Source organism: Lolium rigidum, chromosome 3, assembly GCF_022539505.1.
Source record: "Lolium rigidum isolate FL_2022 chromosome 3, APGP_CSIRO_Lrig_0.1, whole genome shotgun sequence".
Classification (NCBI taxonomy): Eukaryota; Viridiplantae; Streptophyta; class Magnoliopsida; order Poales; family Poaceae; genus Lolium; species Lolium rigidum.
The window spans coordinates 118,511,297-118,532,349 of record NC_061510.1 but is presented as its reverse complement, the minus strand read 5'-3'; the positions used below and the strand labels follow the sequence as shown (position 1 = coordinate 118,532,349).

Below are 21,053 nucleotides of genomic sequence, written 5' to 3'. Positions count from 1 at the left end.
CGCGATGCTTGCGTTCCGACCACAGGATGCGGAGCACGAATCTCGTCCCTCCGGCCTATAAATATCCGCCGTCGACCCCTTAACCCTCATTCACCCCCCTTCAACCTCTCTGCGCAGCGCCGCCCTGAGCCTCTTCTCCGCCGTGCCGGAATCCCGCCGGAACTTCGCCGGAGTCGCCTCGCCGCCGCTGTTATCACCAGAATTTGACCGGGTCAGAGGTGGGCCGCGATTGAAGAATATACATAGAAGAAATACATGAATCGGCCTTGTGTACCGAGTTTGGGCTAATTGCCCGTGTATCTGTAACATAGTAGGTTACGTGTCGTTTAGAAGTTAGAGTTTAACCCGTGCACGGTTAGGTGCACGCTTGAATTAGAAAGTCCCCCGGACTATAAATATGTATCTAGGGTTTATGAAATAAACAACAACCAACGTTCAACACAAACCAATCTCGGCGCATCGCCAACTCCCCGTCTCGAGGGTTTCTTCCGGGTAAGCACCATGCTGCCTAGATCGCATCTTGCGATCTAGGCAGCACATGTTTATTCGTCTTCCATGCGTTGCTCGTACTGAAGCCTTTTTGATGGCGAGCAACGTAGTTATCATAGATGTTTTAGGAATTTCGCCGTTTTTTTGGTGGTGGTGGTGGAGATGGCCGGAGGAGGAGGAGGAGGTGGTGGTGGTGGTGGTGTTTGTGTTGGTGGTGGTGATGGTGGTGGCCGGAGGTGGTGGTGGTGGTGGTGGCCGGAGGTGCTCGCCGGAGGAGGTGGTGGTGGTGCTCGCCGGAGGAGGTGGTGGTGGTGGTGGCCGGAGGTGGTCGCCGGAGGAGGTGGTGGTGGTGGTGGTCGCCGGAGGTGCTCGCCGGAGAAGGTGGTGGTGGTCACCGGAGAAGGGAGGTGGTGGTCACCGGAGAAGGGAGGTGGTGGTGGTGGGAGGAGAAGTGAGGAGATGAAGAAGTGAGAGGAGAAGTGGTGGAGGAGAAGAGGAGTAGGAGATTGGCGCCGGAAAAATTCAAAAAATTTCGGCCAAACTTCTGTGGCGCACCTCCACATGGTGCGCCACATAATTTTTTTTTCTTTTTTTTGCATTTTGCAGGAAAAACTCTTTAACTGGCCGAAACTTTTTACTCTTTTCGAATTTGGCGATTCTAAAAATTGTCCAACCGGGCAAGCCCAGGTGAATTCGAATGTAGAATTTTCGTGGAAACATTTTGATATATTTTGCGTTTTTTTTCGAGTTCGTATGCAACCAGAAAACCAGTTTGATGATTTTCCCACGCAATTTTGCAAAAAAAATCGAAATTCATGTTTGTTATTTTCTAGTGATGCTAGATGACATATTATATGGGAATCTTGAAGGATTTTATTTTTTGAAATTTCTATCTATTTCTTTCTTTTTTTACAAAGGTAAAAAAGGCGATCCACGGGGGGGTGGAGTTGCGTTGGGAGAAAAAATCTTGCAGAATTCGGTGGCGCATATTTTTGGTGCGCCACAGAAATATTAACTTCTGTGGCGCACTTGCCACCATGCGCCACAGAATTTTGAACTTCTGTGGCGCACATGCCACCATGCGCCACAGAATTCTCTTCGCCCATGTGCAGTGCTGGACCCCGCGTGGCCCCATGGAAATTCTGTGGCGCATCTGTCCACATGGGCCACAGAAAGTCGACATTCTGTGGCGCACCAGTCCGTCCGTGCGCCACGGAAATAAAAATTTCTGTGACGCATATTTTTGGTGCGCCACAGAAATAATTTTTGTGGGGCACATTTTAGGTGCGCCACAGATACCATTTCTACCTATAATGGTTTTCCTACTAGTGTTAAGACAACATTTCGGAATAGCCTACCATCATGAAATCCTGGCTAAATAGACAATATTGTTGCTTCTACGAACTAAGTCAACTACAGAGAGTTCTTCTTTCTCGAAAACACGTCTATTACTCTCACGCCAGATTTCCCAGCTTCCAAGCATGACCATGGAGTATGCTCCTTTTCTGTGATGTGTAGACGTTCTTCCAATGCTAAGCTGCAACCAATCGCGGATTGATGCAGGGTCATTCCAAGTGGTTGGATTCAGCGATGGTAACTGAAACAGATGTGCTAGCTGACTCCAAATCTGTTTGGCCCAAGTACACTCCGTTAGGAGGTGTAGGGGTATCTCCAGGTTCCGGATGCAGAGAGCACAAAAATAATCATTCGGTCATCCTCTTCGCTGAAGCGCATCAGCTGTCGAAATTCTGTTCATGGCTGCAGTCCAAAGAAAGTAACGACACTTGGACAAACAACTTGCGACGCAGGCTGCTGGCAGTCTCGTCTTTGACCGCACCTAAATAAAGCTAATTGGGATACAAGTCAAGGGCCATTCGAAACACTGACACGTAAACGTCATGATTGTACTGTCTATTTTTTTTGCGAATGGTCTAATCTCTAATGTCTTCATCCGAAATACATACCAGACATAAAAAAAAACAGAGCATAACATTGCATCGCATAGAATTGTCGAATTAATCATGAAGGCAGTAAGCATCCCCGCAAAATATGAAAGCAGCAATCATCCGTAGAAATACTACCCCATTAAGCATCCTCAGCATCCAAGATCAGAAGAACAAGAAACCAGAGCGCGTGTATCATATCATCCTACACCAGGAAGCGCTACCAAAGTAAGAGCAACTGTTGAGCTAGTCTGAGTGGTATCATATCATCCTACACCGTAGATTGGCAACACAACGATTCTGTCGAGCAAAAATAGCACTGTAAAACCTTCCAGCTCAGCATCACCTTTCTCTTCTCGATCAAAATTCAAAACTCTGTCTGCGCAGCTATTCCTCCGCGGCCTTGATTTCAGCTTTGGTGTCAGCCTTGGATTCACAGTGGTCACGGGTGTCAGCTTTGGTGAGGACGTCAGGCTCACGGGTGTCCTCTGAGAGATTGGTAACACGAACAGAGTTCTCATCGTTCCTGCGCTTCATGTCTTGTCCAGCATCTTGCACTGCGCCAGCCCTCAATCTTGGAGCAACGTATGATCCCTTTGCAGCACCACCACCACCCAGTGTTGGAGGTCCTTCGGAAGTAGGAGGCCTGTCCAGACTATCTGGTGCTGGAGCAAGGTCCTTGTAGGGGCACTTTGAGGTCCAGTGGTCACCCTTCTTACCACAGGTTCTGCAGACCATGAGAACAGCACCACCCTTGCTTGCCAGTGGATCACCGGAAGCACTTGGTTCATCAGCTTTGCTCCCTACAATTAAGTGAAGAACTAAAAATTAAGAGCACAGAGATAAAGCAAAGCCAGCTAGTTTATGGGCTTAAGAACAACAATAATCAAGTGATTATCAAAAAGCAAGTAGAACTATTGAAAATATTAAGATCCCATGTTACAGTTTGAGCAGAGCAGATGGCTAAATGGACAATAAAATATGCATGGGACACAGAAACAAGGTTAAGTTCAGGTGGGCTACGGAAGAAAGACAAGCTAACATGCCCTAGTGATGGAACAATCATCATTCAGGAACAAGCGTGTTATATAACTAACAAACCTTGAACTTATTCAAACGCAAGCATACATTAACTGATTGTCAACATGATCAGCAAGATAGACAGTACTACCTCTGTTTCGATGAAAAGTCGCACAAGTATTCCAAGACGAACTTTGACCAAAAAAATGAGCAACAAAATATTAATTATACTGTAGTAACTAGTATCGTGGATTCTTATCGAAAAACACTTTCTAATGATGCTAATTTTATATCAACAATCTATATATATTTGGAGTAATTTTTTGTCAAAGAAAAACACAGAAAACGAGGAGGCCTTATTCATTGAAATGGAGGGAGTAAAACAAGTGTGGCACATTATACAAGGTTAAATTGGGTTGGCTATGAAAGAAACACAAGTTAACATGCCCAGTGATTAACAGTCAACATTCAGGAACTAGACAGTACAGACAAAAATAACTACAGTATTTCATAAGCATTGATCCAGATTAGTAGCCAATAGAGCAAACAGAAAATGAAACTGAGGCACAATACTAAACAGTACGAGTAATTCTAAAAAGTTCACTAACCTGTCTCAGCAGTCTTCCTTGGGGGCATTAGTTTACACATAACGACATCAGAACCTTGTCGACTATACTGCAGTATTTTGTAGCCTGCAGCCAAAGCTTCACCAGTGTCCTCCACAGATTCAAAGTAGTGTAGCTTCTGGACTTGGCCAATCGGACAATCATATGAGTCACAGAGAATACATTCAGGCTCTAAATTATCTGACCACTTCACTATTTGTGAAGAGACTACTTCAGCGTAGCTGCTTGTATAAAAGTACCAAGCAACTGTCCCATCGCTGGTGATGGTAGCTTGGTAAGACTCTGATAACACAGCAGGAGACATCACATAAACATTTGGCACTTCATGCACCATGACTCCAGATGACTGTCGGGGCTTCAAAAACTTAACCAACAGTTGGTCCTCGCGTGGATGTTCAATAGCCAAACAAGGTAGTGCCGTCTGTTGAGGAGCAATGAGAGAAGGCTGCTGTGGAGCAAGGGGAGAAGGCTGCTGTGAGACACGTTGTTTGCTGGAAAGCCTGCCAGAGCTACCGCGGCGCTTGCGCTTCTTGCTAACCTTATACGTTGTTTGATGAATTCTGCATAGCACCACTTGATTTTGTCCATCTCTGTTAAGCGCCAATTCAGTCATAATCCATCCACTTCTTACTTTCCCCTGCTCGCCTTTCTTTGCAAAGGTATAAGGATGTCTGTAGCCCACTATTTCTCCTCCCTCTGCAGTGGCAAATACTGGCTTAGCTGCATGTTCGCCATGCCAGGACCATGATACTCCATCAACCTTCACGGTGCGATTTTGACGAATTTTGCTGTTGCCTTTCGCTTGCAGTTTTGTAAAGAAATACCACTCCTTTGAACCATCATCTGCGACGACAGCTGGGTAATTCTCTGTTAGTAGAGATGGGGCACGAGAATATACATCAATCTCATTAACTAATGGATGTGGTGTTCCATGTTTGACTCTTGGTTCCAGCCAACCCAGGAGCAGCTCTTTATCACCAGGCTGTTTTGAAATCAACTCGTTGCACCCGGCAGCTTCTCCCAAAGTTGAGTGCCCAGAGGAGCCAGAATCCTCAGATTTTCTGATAGGATTAACAATTAATTAAGTCCACACATATTCTACTGCATAAATATATTGCGAGGCTCAAAATAAAAAGTCAATTAAAACTCAAAGTGAAGTTCTCACCCTCCGCCACGCAGCCGTAGCAAGAGATTAATCGTGGACTCCTTCTCGATGCTATATGATGCCAATGGCTGGGAAGCATCAAGTTGTATTCCGCCAAAAAGAAGGCGCTGCTGGTCTGGGGGAATACCCTCCTTGTCCTGGATCATGGTCTTCACTGCCTCAACAGAATCAGAATTATTAACGGCAAGTGTAATGGTCTTGCCAGTGAGGGTCTTGACAAAGATTTGAACCACCTCTTCACTTGGCTTGACTTCCCTGGAGAAGAAGAAAACAAGAGGTGTGTAATTTTGTCACGGTAAATATATAAACGAAATAATAAAATATGAAACAGGAGAACAAAGAATATGTCTATGGGTACTAGTGTCTGGATCCATAAATAGCAGGTACTGGTAAGTTTGCTTTACTCTCTTGCTAGCTTTAGCATTCTTCCATGTGAAGAGGAACGCTATTCCTATTGCCAGAAATGTCTCATGAAGCACTGAGTTTATAAAGTAGAGTTATCAAAGATATCAAGCTGACATTTCCTAATAATAAATCAACCTGATACGTAACCATCGAATTTAATACTACGTACTATGCTTAAGATGTATAAACCCTCCAGCTATAAATACTATGCCTAAGATGAAACAAGCATGACAGATAATAGTAATTGGAGTGGCTTAGATCTGGATGAAGTATTGCACTTAGAAGCAAGGCATAAATAAACATCTTCTTGTGTTATTTTTAGCTCAGGACTTACCAGATACCATTGCTTGCTATGAGAAGAAAATCAATATCATCAGTTATGTCCTCCTATAGAAATAAATGGCCATTTCCATCAGACCACGCCCATCGGAAACAAACTAAAACTGGGCTCACACAACATAGTTACAAACTCACAGTGTGAATGTCAGGATTACATATCAACTTCAATCTATTGTTCTTCTTGAACTGAAAATCACCTGAAATGTAAGTAGTGAAAATGTGTATCAAACAATAAATTGATTGGATCCAAGAAACAGAAAAATATCCACACAAAAATAAGATATCAAATAATACTACATACCAAGCGCTCTGGATACGGCTATTATTCCATCGACGCGATATGGGCCTAGTTCAATCCTCATTCGTCCTGATGCATCATGTACAAGGACTTGCCTCTGGACTACTGATCCTCCTGCAGCTTCAATTCTGGCTCTTTCACCTGGTTCATTTGGCTTGTGATCGGTGGATAAATCAATTGCCTTCCGATAAAATGGATATAAGAATTGTCAGGCTCCACTTGAACACAATCATTATGACAAAAGAGGATGCCCCACCGAGAAACTTGAAAAGAAAATAGTCACTGTACCTGACCATTCCTTGAGAGTACACAACGGGAATCACCAACATTTCCAACAATTATCTGGTTGCCTCGAATGAGAGCCACGCATGCTGTGCTTCCTTCGATTTGGGGCCCTTCATATTTCTGCAGAAAAAAAGATTCCAAACTGAAATCATATGGAAAAACAGCATATGAAGAAACAATCAACCAGTGCCACCAAGGAAGAATATTTTCTGTGTGCCCTTCACAATAGAAGCAATCCACCAGGGAAGAATATTTTCTATGTGCCATTCACAAAAGATGCAACCCAATGTAAGAAACAAGTGATCAACTCAAACAAGGCAAAATACTTGTTTTTCAAATAAGTACCTCGATTTTGGCAGTACGCTAACAACCAAGGTGCAATGAGAACATAAGGAACATGTGGCTTCCAATTCAGTAAACCAGGCACTCAACGGAAGTAGGGAGCACAAATTGGGGTTATAATTTATCATATCGGTGCAACCTTCAAGCACATCTCGGAAAAGTACAATAGATCCTCCTTATCACACCCATTGATCTCTTCCAATTCCTTTTTACACGTAATAATATGCAGCAGCATCCCAGAGAAAAATTATTTACTAACTTCTTCGGCAGATAAATGCTTAAATAATATTCAGGACTTGATATATCACCTTGCCGAAACAGGAACAAAGACTAGTCTGGAGACGGCTTCGGAAACTTCCATTACCAGGAGCAGGAGCAGGAGGAGCATCAGGATTCTTCCATTCATCTGACCTTTTCAACGCCTGATCAATTCTGCAACAATTAAGCATTAAAGAATTACACATTCCGTATCTGTACATGCAACAAGAAGTAAACTTATGTTGCAATTGCAACTATGGAAGGAATGAGTATAACATTGACACTCTCTCCAACGCTATAACACTGGCCCTTTCACCTTTCAATATTGAATAAGAAGTGCACACATCTGAGTGCAGATTATGTGAACATGTGTCCACGCACATGATATCTGTACAGGCACTTATTGCTTGTTTTCTTGTGTACTCCCTCCGGTCTTATTTAATTGACTCGGATTTAGTATAAATTATACTAAATCCGAGTCAATTAAATAAGACCGGAGGGAGTAGTTCACAGGTTGTAATATTTTAAACAAAATTTCATAGGGTTCACATGCTATAGCTAAATTCATAAGTTTTAAAAACTTCATCCCTGTGCCGATAATGCGTGCGCCTTCAAACATGCTCACATCTAACTTTCCATACTTATATAGCAAAAAATGTAGAGTACGTGATTTAATTATCTATTAGTAAAAACCTGAAGCACACATGCTCCAATGCGGTATGCAGGTTGTTTTGATAGTCTGGAACTTTGACAAGCTCAGTATGAAATTTCCTCGAACAATACAATGCCACCCTATGTCCTGAAACATAAAATATAGTTATAACAGAAAACAAAGACGGAATCAGTCACATATTCCTGTACAATTTCATATGTTGAAGCAATGTGAAGACCAACATGCTAGCTGAAATATCACTTCAATACGTTTGTATCACTGGAAACAGAGCATGCACTACAGATACTGAATGTATTGGTAACAAAAACCAATCCCCCCCAAAAAAGAAGAAAATGATCACACAAAATTTTGGCCCCTCTGAATATATACTTTAGCATAATCCATTTTGTCCTTATGGCATCCCAGCACAGACCCGACTGTATAACTTGATCACGTATGTTGAACTGTACCAGCATTGAACAATCATGACTGTACAGAATACCGACAGATGAAAATCACGACAAGTAGTAAATGTACAAAGCATGCACGGATATAATGCACTAGACAGATTCACATATGACATACACATTTGGATAGGAATGAACTCTAGCAGATTTTAATGAAAGACTTCCTGTAATCAATGCATGCGATGATCAGTTATGCTAACAGCTGAAGTGTTTAGAATATGTTGGAACAGTATGAGAGAAAGGTCAAACCTCCATGGCCATCAAAAACACCAAAGAATGATGTGGAACCCGAACCATCTAGATCTAGGATAGCTGTGTACTGGAAATAAGAAGTGTAGGGGTCAAATTCAGTATTCACAAAGTGCTGAATGAGCAAGCAAAACAAATTATATGCATACGTAAAAACTATCCTTGATTCACGTAATAATATACGTTACTCACATAATCTTGCATTTCATCGCGAGGTCCTTGCATACATGATGTGGCATACTCAATTCTGGCATTCTCACCCCTAGTAGAAGTCTTGATGTACTGACCAGCCATTGCAGGGTTTGCTTTCCTGAAAGATACCAGTATGAAAACAATTGCTTAGATTTCCTTATCAGCAAAATCTGGCAAACATGTAAACTGAATGTACTGATACTACATTGCAGAGCGCACAGCAAACTTGATAAGAAACAAGGTTCAAAAAACAGTTAAGTGGCTCCATTTCCAATTAATTAATGACAGAAAGAGCAATTTCTGGACACCATACTAGACCAGGACTCAGAGTGCTCCAGTTTGGAGAAGAATAAAAACGATGGAAATATCCAGAGAAGACTGTTCAAGTTTGCCTCGAAAAGAGGATATGAACACCGTCGTGTTGGGGGTGCTCGTTTCGTTAGACTCCTCCTCGAACAATGGAACCACCATGAACCGCAAAATGGACAAGCAGGGGCTAGCAGAAGAGAAGCATGAGATGCAGAAGAGAGGCGGACTGAGATCAACCATGGATTTCCGGTGCTCCTATAGCCTCCTCCTCTCGAAATAAATCGCCACCAACCAAGATGTCACCGAACGCAAAAATCAAACGCAGCAATAGCCAGTAACAGAGAAAAACGAGACAGGATCGACGAGGTGAAGAGAGACCACCATTGGGTATCGGTGCTCTCTAGCATCCTCGTGCTCCTCCAAGGCAATCACCTTCAAGGATCATGTCACCAACTTCAGTAAACTGCCGCAACAACAAAACCTGACGCGGCGGAAGAGACAGGAGAGGCAGATGCCATTTAAATCGAGCAGAGAAGGATCTGGGGATCCAAGCAGAAACCGCAGCAGCAGTAACCAAAATAAACGAGGCGGGATGGACGAGGGCGAAGCAGAGGCCGCCACTGCGGCTCGGTGCTCTTCAGCATCCTCCTCCTCCTCCTCCTCCCAAGGAAAATCACCGTGAAGTCGCTACCGACTTCAAAATCGGAAACAGCAGCAAGCAACAAAAACCGACGCGACGCGACGCAACGCAGGAAGCAGGAGGTACGGGACAGGATCAAGGAGGCGCAGGCAAAAAATCGAACCCAAAAAAGGGTCTCGCGCTTCAGGAAACTAGACAGGATGGACGAAGGTGAGCAGAGACACCATTGCGTCTCGGTGCTCTTCAGCACCCTCCTCCTCCTCCGACTAAAATCACCATGAACACGCTACCGACTTCATCGAAATCTAAAACAGCAGCAAACGACAACAACCGACGCGACGCAGCGCAGGGAACACGAGATACGCAGGCAAAATCGAACCCCCCAAAAAATAAGGTCTCGGGGTTCAGCAGACGAGGCAGGACCGACGAGGCGAGAACAGAGGCCACCATGTCGTCTCGGTGTTCTGTAGCGCCCTCGTCGTCATCCCCACCGCGAAGAGGCCACCGACCTCAAAACCAAAAGCAGCAGCAAGCGACGGAAACCGACGCGCGCGACGCAGCGCACGAGGCGCGAGATACGGAGAGGATCAGAGGAGGCATACGCAGAATCGAACCCAAAAAAAAAGGGGTGTCCCACGAACAAGCAGTCAAGCACGGCCCCCGCCAGCCCAGCAGCGCTCAAACCGCGGCGAGAAGGAACGGAGAAGCGCCGCCGCACGACGGCGAGGAAGCGAGAAGAGAGGGAGGCGGAAGCTTACCAGCCGCTGGCGTCGCGTGGCTGGGGTTTGGGGATGGGGGAATGCGGACAAAACGAGAGAGGGGGGAGGAGGGAATGCGGCGTGATCGGCTCTCACCTTTCCTTGCGCTGCTCCGGAGAATCAAAAGCGGTTGTGTTCCTGCAGAGCGGAGCAGAGAGCGCAGAGCAGAGCAGGGGTGCATGCAAATAAAGCAGACACAGGCGACGCCGTCTTCGTTCGTCTCTCCCTTTCCTTTCCTTTCGCTCGTCCCAGCCCGGCCCGGCCGTTGGATCGCTGCCCGCGCCAGCTGGGGACGATCCGACGGTCCAGGCGCGGCCGTGCGCGCCTGGCGTGCCGACCCGGGCCCGCCCGACAGAGCACATCCCGCGCCGTTGGATATCCGTCCGTGCCAGCTGGGAACGATCCGACGGCTCAGGAGCCACACACGCGCGGCTCGCGTGCCGCCCCGGGCCCGCGATACGGGGCATAGCTGTCATCCGGTGGGGCCCACGCGAGGCGGAGGACGGCGGGACGTCTCTTCTCCTCCCTCCGCCGCCGCCGCTGCCGGCGACTGCGCGGTTTCTTCCTCCGTCGCTGGCCGAACACCGCCGCTCTCCATCAATCCGGCGGAGGCCAGCATCGACCTCCACTCATCCCCTCGCTTCCCGGCCGTCGCCGTTGATGCCGCTCCTTCGTGGGGCTCTGCTCCGGCTGACCCGCCCAATGCGCAGTCAATAGCGCTCTGCAGAGGACTCCCGCTCCTCCCTCCTCGCCCGCGGGAACGCCCGAGCACCGCATCCCGCGCCGGAGATGGCGAGCTCCCGACGGCGGCAATGAGCTCGCGCCGTCGTGCGTCGCGGTGTTACGTTTGGTGGCCTGAATCGTCTACACTACAAATGAGGCTTCCTGTCGCCTGGACATTAGGGCCGACCAACTGCGCGCATGGGGGCTTCTTCAGTGTGCTCCCAGGCTCACAGCAAGTCGATACCAGTTCTTCAGATGTGGTTTTGCATTTAGTCAAAGTCAAATTTTATAAAATTTGATCAAATATTTAGAAAAAAATATTAACATCTACAATATAAAACTTATTGTGCAGTACTGAAAATTGATATTATAAATTTTGATATTTTTTCTTCATTTTTAATCAACCTTTATAAATTTTAATTTTGAGTAAATCTAGAACGCGAAGTAATTGTGAATGGAGGGAGTAATACTTACTCCGTTTCACAAACCAAGGCATATAAGTTTGGTCAGGGGTCAAACCTTGCTAAATTTGACTGAATATATGATAAATATGAAGACATAGGTATTATATTTATTTCTTATTGTGTATATTCATAGTTTTGTCTGAAAACATTGTCAAACATAGACATCATTGACTTCTGATTAAATTTATACTTGTTTATGCAAATGAAGGAATACAGAATGAAAGTCCAACGACATTATCCACATCATGTTGTGGTTATCGGGACATAAACGGGGGAGAATGTGGTAGTTCCAGTTCCGCGGATCAATGATTCTTTATTGTAAATGTTTGTTATAGTTTATGTGAATGGGTGTATTTGTTTGATCAATAATAGATTTAGATCATTTTCTAGAATTAACTTGGACAATTTTTATTTCATTTGACAAAGGATAGAAGCCATATATTAACCTAAGTCCGAACATTACAAAAATACCACTGTCAAAAAATATATATATGCACAAGGGAAATTCATCGTCGTCTCCGACTTGCACAAGCATACGAAGCTTCATGAGCCTAGCTTGATGCTCTAACTTTTTTTTGCAATGATGTACCCATGGAGTTGTTGTTACTGTGGCGGGGAAGTCATCGGATTTGGCGGGAAGACGGCAACGATGACAATGATCTAAAGCAAGGAACAACCATCTAGAGAAGAAGAGGAAGGTCGAACGAGGAGATTAAACTCCATGTTGTTGCTGCTAGGGGAACTTGTTAATAAGACTATTAATGTTGGTGAAAAATCAAGACAAAAGCAATATGGTTGACAACTCTACTCCACATCCCGACATCAAATACCCATCACACCGTCGACATCTATATTAGAACCAACGTCACCATATCGGGATAGAGCTGTAGGTACTTACTACACAACGTTGCACGGACGAAATTAAAATCTAAAAACTAGACCAAGACTTCTCGTGAGCACAAAGATCCGCTGTCTCCAAATCGCTCGAACGGTTTTTTTGGACAAGAGGGAGATCGACGGAATCATCCGGCGAAGGTGAGGGCTTTTGTGGTGGTCACCTACAAAATCATGACTTGCCTTGATATGTACTTTGTACAAAGCATTTAATGTTTTGCAGCACACATTATACTAAGGGGTTATTGACATCACATATGAGACCTAAAACTATCTATAAAACTAGCACAATCTTTCTTGTTTCAAAAATAATTAAAGTTTAAGTGTTGTCTTAAGTTAAACTACTTTGTTTTTCTGGGTACCCCAATGGAGTTTAACTACTTTGTGCTTGACCAAGTACCTAATGTAACCCACTGTTTCTCGAGGCTTAAACTTTCCACTCATCTCTTGTCTAGTTTCTTTCATTCCAAGATTTCCATGTGATTTGAAGTTAGTTGTTAGATTTTACAATTTTGTACCATTTCCTGTAAATATTTATTTCCATTATATTTAAAATGTATTTACCCACTCCAATCTCTTGGATATTTTGATTTATCATGTCTATTCTTCAATTGAACAAAAAAGGGTGCCAGCATGATCCCATAAACTGGACAAAATGAGGACTGCAACACCACGCGCTCAAATAGCCCCCTTTCGAGGGACAAGAGCGCAATTTCGTAAATGTTAGAGATCTCTAAATGTTACTATCGTCAACACTCAACAGGCGACCGCTAAGCTAATCGCAAATTCAGACGGCAGCCATGGACATCGGCGGGGCCGACAAGGGCACGACGGCGGCCTGGATGGCGGCGCACCGCGGGATGTACGAGCGGGCCACCCGGCACCCCTTCACCGTCTCCATCCGCGACGGCACCGTCGACCTGGCCGCCTTCAAACGCTGGCTCGTCAGTACCTTCTCGGCTTCTCCCCTCTCAGGCTCTCACCCCCAATCTCTTACGCAGCTTGCTTACCACTTGATACACGGTGATTACAGCTTGATTGGCTTGCTCGGTTGCTGTACTTTAACTTAGCACTAACCTTTACAAGAATCTGTGTGGGTTCTTAGCTCTTACACTACCAGTGGATCTTGATTCGGATCCCGCGGCTTGAATGAACTAGACTACTTGAGGTGCTTCTGTACACTGAGAAAGAAAAAATGTTGTGAGGAGACTTCATAAGGCTACTGAATCGTCTGATCGATTTAGCATGTGTGCATGATTTGGGTAGATTTGGGTGATTGATGCTACAAATCAACATAGTAGGAGGACTAGGACTTCTTATTCAGGCCGATCCGTAGATTTTCATTAGAATGGGAAATGGGAACTGAAAGCGTGCAGTGAGGATATGCCCTAAGCCCCTAAGGTGTGCTGGGACTCTTGCCAGGTTGCAGGCCTGCGGGGTTCGTTCTGTCGAGGATTATATAGTCAGCAAACTAAGTTGAGTTGTATGTGGGGTTTGGATTCTGCCATGAGAGGCTTTATTAATTTAAAGCCGGGCATAGGCCTTAAGTTTTAAAAAGTCAGCAAACTGAATTCCCTTTCGGCAGAATATCTTGCTCACTCATCAGTGGACTGCAGTGTAATATTGATTTGGGTGACTGAAGAACGTTGGACCTTTCTTTGGCAGGTACCAGTTACTAGGCAGTCAAGGCTGTGAAGTTCCCTGTTATGATTCCACAATCAGGGGCATATAGATATTTGGTTCACTCTTGATGCAGAAATAATATAAAGCTGTTTATGAAAATGAAACTCCCAATGCGCATTCTGACAATATGAAATACATTATGTTTACACAATGTGATGCTTTTTTGTTAATTGTACTACATATTCATGTACTTATTTGATGCACAGTGGACGAACAGTACTTCATGGAGGATATGTAAAAAAGAAACTACAGATTTCATTTTAATGTCTACTATTTGAAGGCTGCTTAGCCGCGAATGCAATAGGGTAGTGTTTTGCATTGATACTTGGTACTATTTTCTTGATTGTTGCAAGTTAGATTCAGACATCGTATACTTCACTAATGTAGATTCTTATTGGTTTTCTAAAGATCACTTTCACAGCGGTTATTTTTACTCTTGTTGTTATTGCTCATGATGGATTTTATATTGTTTATGTGCCATATTTCAGGGTCAGGACTACATGTTTGTGCGAGAATTTGTTGCATTTCTGGCTAGTGTACTACTCAAGTGTTGCAAGCAATCAGACAGCTCGGACATGGAAATAATCCTAGGTGGTTTGGCTTCTCTTAGTGATGAGCTCTCCTGGTTCAAGAAGGAAGCTGCTAAATGGAGTGTTGATCTGGCCGGTATTTCTCCCCTCACTTCTAATACGGAGTACTGCAGGTTGATATCTATCAGATACTCGCACAATTGTACAGCCTTAGATAGCTAAAAGATTGTGACTATGTTATTACTGTTATTCCCAGGTTTCTTCAGAGCTTCAATGATCCAGAGATCAGCTACACTGTTGCCATAACTACCTTTTGGATAATTGAAACCGTGTACCAGGATAGCTTTGCTTTCTGTATAGAAGAAGGTCATAAGACGCCCTTGGAGCTGCTGGGGACCTGCCAGAGATGGGGCAGCCCTGAGTTCAAGCAATACTGCCAGTCTCTTCAGCGAATCGCTGATCACTGCTTGGCAAATGCGACATCTGATGCTGTCAAGAGTGCTGAAGAGGCCTTCCTTCGTGTACTCGAGCTGGAGATCGGGTTCTGGGATATGAGCTCTTCTCAGTCCTAAGCGGCATCTAGATCCTGGAAGTCTGACCACCGAGCAGTTACTTGGACGAAATAGATGATACCGTGGGTTCAGGCCGAGGCTTACATCGTAGTACTGTACTTCCCCATGTATCTGATTTCTCTTGTGAACACCGTGCAATTACTTGGACGAAATAAATGTTACCGTGGGTTCAGACTGAAACATCCTTTTTACTGTATTTTTCCACATACCCCATGTATCCCGGAAGTCTGAATACGGTACTGTTACTTGGACATTTTGGGTTTCACGTGACAACACTAGTACTTCAGTACGCTGCAACTTATGATGAGAAATCAAAGTTCTCGACAGTCCAAAGAAACAAGATACATGGGAAATAAGGAGCCCAGAGCAGAGGACGCCGTCTTCGTTCGTCTCTCCTTTCCTTCCGTTCGCCCCGCCCGTTGGATCGCTGTCCGTGCCAGAGGGCCCGCGATACGGGGCACATCTGTCATCCGGTGGGGCCCACGCGAGGCGGAGGACGGCGGGGCGGGGCGGGGCGGGACGTCTCTTCTCCTCCCTCCACCGCCGCCGCCGCCGCCGCCGGCGACTGCGCGGTTTCTTCCTTCATCGGTCGCCGCGCTCCAGCCAACTGGCGGAGGCCAGTATCAAGCTCCACGGATCCCCGCGCTTGCCGGCCGTCGCCGTTGATGCCGCTCCTTTGTGGGGCCCTGCTCCGGCTGACCCGCCCAATGCGCAGTCAATAGCGCTCTGCAGAGGACACCCGCTCCTCCCTCCTTGCTCGCGGGAACACCCGAGCACCGCATCCCGCGCCGGAGAGGCGGAGAGGGCTAACTCCCGACGGCAGCAATGAGCTCGCGCCGTCGTGCGTCGCGATGTATCGCTACACTACAAAGGAGGCTTCATGTCGGATGGACATCACAGCATCTCCACCGGGCGGCCTCAATACCGGCGCCGATCCCCGCGCTATTTTTCGATTTTAATAGAATTGCCGGCAACTTTGTGCCGACTCTTCGTCAAGAACGTGAATCGGACGCGCCGGCGTCTCGCGGAACGACGATTTTCACGGGTAGACGCCTTGTCAACGAGAGGACGCGGCAGTTCGCATCGGAAACGACGCGGGGGTTGGCCATCGGCGTTAATGGCCTCCCGCGCGGAAACCCAAACGGCGGCGACTGACCACGCGACGTCCACCTACCTTACCCACACGCCTTCAATGCGCGTCCGCCGCCTCCCTTAAAACCCCACCAAGGCGCACTTCTCGCTTTTCCCCGCCGTCCAACCTCCGCGCGAACCTCCCACGCACCCCACCGACGATGGCGTACAACGACCAGGCCGGCGGCAGCGGCGGCGTGCTCCGCTCGACGCAGCTAACCTTCAATGAGGCCGATGTACTGGCACCACATCCCCGTGCTAATACAGTACAAGTTGTCGCACGGCTGGCGCCAAAGGAGGAGGAGGCCGACGACCTGAACTTCAGCGCCCTCGACTCCCAGCGCCTCTAGATGTTTTTTTAGTTTTTAGTTTGAATTCGCGTTAAATTTGTATAAATTTCGTTCGAACTTCGTATGAATATCGTTTTCAAAATTTGAATTTGATTTTCTAAATCTATCGGGGCCGCCGGTTTGGGGGCACCGGTGTGGGAGCAGCATCCTCAAATAGAGGATGTTGTGCCGGCGCCCCTGCCGACGCCTATTTGGGGGCTGCCGGTGGAGATGCTCTTAGGGCCGACCAATGCACACATGGGGATGGGGCTTCTCTTCTTCAGTGTGATCCCAGGCTCGCATTTAGCGCATCTCCAACAGGCCGACCAAAATCGGGCGCGCTAAAACGGATGCTGAACCGTCCTTTACGTCGGGGCCGAATGGTTGAAATCGATCGTGCGTCTGTTTTATGTCAAGAGGTGTCCCTAGTGGCTGGACACATAATTTTTTTCCATCTAAAACCCATATAATTCTAAAAATACCTACTGCTCGTCGTCGGTGACTGCTGCCATACCGTCGGCGGAGCAAGAGGCTGTGGTGAAGGTGGCCACGGATCACATGCCGTCGAAGGAGCAGCAGACGGCGTGAGCGCATGGGTACGTGTCGGCGTGGTCGAAGGAGTTGTCGGCCTCCCCTGCGCCAGCGACGACTCACGAAGCTAGATGGCGAGGCCGTCCCACATTGCGAGTTGGTCGAGCTCGCTATTGGCCATGGCGATGGCAATGGCCTCCCCATCGCTAATGTCCGGTGGCTGGTCTCCGGATCCCACGCCGGTCCGTCGTCATCGTGGTTGTTGTCTTCGCCTTGGACATGGCCGTTCGACCAGGCCTCGTACTCAGCCTCGGCGGCGGCGTCATGCCCGTCCACATCGTTATCCTCGTACTCGCCCTCGTTGTAGTCGTCCACGGCGAGCTCCCAGTCGAAGTAGTCAACTTCTACGAGGTATCCCGCTCGGCGGCTGTCGTTGCCTATTCGACGGTACCCCGGAGAAGGGACTCTCACGGAGGGGGAGAAGTAGGGGCCATAGGGCGGAGAGCCATTGGGACGGTGGTACGCGGTTTACCCAGCTTCAGAACACGCTGCTCGGAGGTAGAGCCTACTGTTGCTTGTCTGGAATTATGTGGGCGCTTTCGCGTTGTTACAATGAGTTGTGGTTGTGCCTCTAGGGCTCCTGGGATCCGGCTTATAAAGACGCCATGATCTAGGGTTTACACGGAGAGCCCTAGACGGAATACAATCTTGCCTAACTACGGAATATTACATTGACGTGCACGTCCAGGATCCGCCTATACCTAAAACGTCGTACTGGATCTAGCTACCTTCATAGGCCTTGCCGGATCCGACTCCTGTCGCAGGTCGGCATGGATCTGTCTCCTTGTTTCTAGGCTGGATTTCTTCCATATTGATCAACAGCAACTAGGCCGCCCGGTAGGACGTATGCCACCACCACCATCCGCGGGCCACCCAGGCTTGCCAGATCCAGGCACTGTCGATGGTACACCTATGAAGTATACCCACAACAGTAGCCCCCAGAGGTCTCCGAGGTTCACCATATCTTCCGTCTTGCTCATGCCTCTGAAATCTCCAGCTAGCTTCCGAAAGTCTTGGAAATCTTGAAGAACTCCGACTTCAAAAAATGTCTTTCCAACTTCTTTGCTGAAAAGTATTCTCTTCCACGGGTCTTCATCCATCGACCAAATTTTCAAAATTCTTCTCCGGATAATCATCTCACAGATTTTAAACTAAGTACCTCAGAGTTTCCCGGATCCTCCAAGAAGATCAAATGGTTCCGCCTATTCAGGCTCCAATTTTGGGTAATTCCAAGGGTAACTTAATCTCCTTGCCGAATTTACCGATAGGCTTTTGGACACGTGTCAGTCATCCAGCGACCCGACGCTTGCGTTCCGACCATAGGATGCGGAGCACGAACCTCATTCCCCGGCTATGAATGTAGGGTTTAACCTTGTAATTCTCTAATTCCTCTACTCACGTCGCTCTCTTTCCAGCGCAGCCTCCGAGCTCTCGTCGCCGCCGTGCCGGAACCTCACCGGCGCGTCGTGTTCATCAGCAGTTCTTAAGTCCGATGAGCCACCACGCAGAAACCTCACCGCCGGCCACTCCGACCACCGCGTCTGCCATTACCGGTAAGGTTTTCGACTCCAAGCTTTGTCAATCGAGCTCGTCGAGATGAATGAACGAACCAAATGGTTTCCGACTAGTTCCTTAACACTAGCCTTTCATGTAGCTGACTTCTCCTCCTCCTTCTCAGATGGATCCCATCATGTCCACGCCGCTTGCCTCTGCCCCTCCTCCACTCGTTCCAGTATGGCTGGATCCTTCCCAAGGATCCGACAGGACCATCGAGGGTGAAACCACGGATCCGGCTATCCTGGCCGGAAAAGAGAAAATGGAGAAGAAGGTCGACGAGGTCACCGCCAAAAAATCCAAAGCCCGGATCCACGAGGTTGAGGTGAAGGGACAATGGTGGCCCTGTTTCGCCACAGAGGAAGAACTGCGGAGCATGGAGGCGGAAGGCTTCCTTCAACCCGGATCTTGGAGGGTGGTTCCGGGAGCTCCATTTCCTACACCCAAAGCCGGAGTGGGTGCTGACCAAGGCTTTGTTGGAGCGAGGCTTTTCGCTTCCGTCGAGCGACTTCTTCGCGGAAATCCTCAGGACTTACAAGCTTCAACCCCACAACATCTCACCAAACAACATCCTCGCCGTCTCCAACCACGTCACTCTATTCAAGGGTCACCTGCGGGTAAAGCCGGATCTGACTCTCTTTCAATTCTATTTCTCCGTCAAGAAGGAGACGGTGCCCGAGTCCTCGACGCTCGCCAACTGTGGTAGCGTCACTTTCAAGCTCCGCCAAGGCCGGATCTGTCTTCACATGGATTGACATGAATCTATGAGGTACTGGTCTGGTGGATTCTTCTACGTGAAGGACGTGGGGACTTGATGTCTACGGGAGCTTCTATTCTTGTAGACAGTGTTGGGCCTCCAAGAGCAGAGGTTTGTAGAACAGCAGCAAGTTTCCCTTAAGTGGATACCCAAGGTTTATCGAACTCAGGGAGGAAGAGGTCAAAGATATCCCTCTCATGCAACCCCGCAACCACAAAGCAAGAAGTCTCTTGTGTCCCCAACACACCTAATAGGTGCACTAGTTCGGCGAAGAGATAGTGAAATACAGGTGGTATAAATAAGTATGAGCAGTAGCAACGGTGCCGGAAAAGTGCTTGGCGTGTAGTTGATGGTGGTGGTATTGCAGCAGTAGTAACGCGATAGAAACGAGTAACAAGCGGTAGTAACTCAGCGGTAGTAACGCAGCGAGTAGTAAACAAGCGGTAGTAACTCAGCAGTATTTAGGAACAAGGCCTAGGGATTACACTTTCACTAGTGGACACTCTCAACATTGATCACATAACAGAACGAGATAAATGCATACTCTACACTTTTGTTGGATGATGAACACATTGCGTAGGATTACACGAACCCTCAATGCCGGAGTTAACAAGCTCCACAATAATGCTCATGTTTAAGTAACCTTTAGTGTAAGATAGATCAACGCTACTAAACCAAGTACTAGCATAGCATGCACACTTGTCACCTTCATGCATATGTAGGAGGAATAGATCACATCAATATTATCATAGCAATAGTTAACTCCATAATCTACAAGAGATCATGATCATAGCATAAACCAAGTACTAACACGGTGCACGCACTGTCACCTTTGCACACATGCAGGAGGAATAAACTACTTTAATAACAAATCACTAGAGTAGCACATGGATAAATTGTGATACAACATGCTGCAATCATAAAGAGATATAAATAAGCACCTCACTATGCCATTCAATGAGTAAGTATTACGTGAAATATGGCCTAAGAGACCCACACGGTGCACACACTGTCACCTTTACACACGTGGGACTAGGAGTCTCCGGAGATCACATAAGTAAAACTCACTTGACTAGCATAATGACATCTAGATTACAAGCATCATCATATGAATCTCAATCATGTAAGGCAGCTCATGAGATTATTGTATTGAACTACATAGGAGAGAGATGAACCACATAGCTACCGGTACAGCCCCGAGCCTCGATGGAGAACTACTCCCTCCTCATGGGAGCAGCAGCGGTGATGAAGATGGCGGTGGAGATGGCAGCGGTGTCGATGGAGAAGCCTTCCGGGGCACTTCCCCGCTCCGGCAGGTGCCGGAACGGAGATCCTCGTCCCCGGATCTTGGCTTCGCGATGGCGGCGGCTCGGCAGGTTTACGTGGGT

General features: G+C 47.0%; 2 protein-coding genes across 2 annotated transcripts; one reads left to right on the top strand and one right to left on the bottom strand.

Moving 5' to 3' along the window:
- Window positions 1-5,944: 5,944 nt before the first annotated feature.
- Window positions 5,945-9,484, bottom strand: LOC124695412 (probable protein phosphatase 2C 21). The gene is made up of 9 exons (XM_047228266.1): window positions 9,472-9,484; window positions 8,731-8,876; window positions 8,539-8,608; window positions 7,864-7,969; window positions 7,221-7,344; window positions 6,574-6,690; window positions 6,289-6,466; window positions 6,123-6,184; window positions 5,945-6,035 (listed from the first exon to the last, which is right to left on the bottom strand). The coding sequence occupies exons 1-9, from the start codon at window positions 9,482-9,484 to the stop codon at window positions 5,979-5,981; spliced, it is 873 nt and encodes a 290-aa protein (XP_047084222.1). The 3' UTR covers window positions 5,945-5,978.
- Window positions 9,485-13,288: 3,804 nt separating this feature from the next.
- On the top strand, window positions 13,289-15,483 carry LOC124698087 (bifunctional TENA2 protein-like). The gene is made up of 3 exons (XM_047230610.1): window positions 13,289-13,462; window positions 14,690-14,904; window positions 14,988-15,483. Exons 1-3 carry the CDS (start codon window positions 13,319-13,321, stop codon window positions 15,301-15,303), a joined length of 675 nt encoding a protein of 224 aa, XP_047086566.1. The 5' UTR covers window positions 13,289-13,318; the 3' UTR covers window positions 15,304-15,483.
- Window positions 15,484-21,053: the final 5,570 nt, after the last annotated feature.

Excerpts from the sequence above, each read along its gene's own strand:
- LOC124695412 (XM_047228266.1), bottom strand. Across the intron at positions 7,970-8,538 it reads TGTTTTTGATGGCCATGGAG|GACATAGGGTGGCATTGTAT; the intron begins GTTTGACCTTTC and ends TTTATGTTTCAG. Across the intron at positions 6,036-6,122 it reads GTAATCCTGACATTCACACT|GAGGACATAACTGATGATAT; the intron begins GTGAGTTTGTAA and ends TTATTTCTATAG.
- LOC124698087 (XM_047230610.1), top strand. The coding sequence starts at position 13,319 with ATGGACATCGGCGGGGCCGACAAGGGCACGACGGCGGCCTGGATGGCG. Across the intron at positions 13,463-14,689 it reads CCGCCTTCAAACGCTGGCTC|GGTCAGGACTACATGTTTGT; the intron begins GTCAGTACCTTC and ends GCCATATTTCAG. Across the intron at positions 14,905-14,987 it reads TCTAATACGGAGTACTGCAG|GTTTCTTCAGAGCTTCAATG; the intron begins GTTGATATCTAT and ends TGTTATTCCCAG.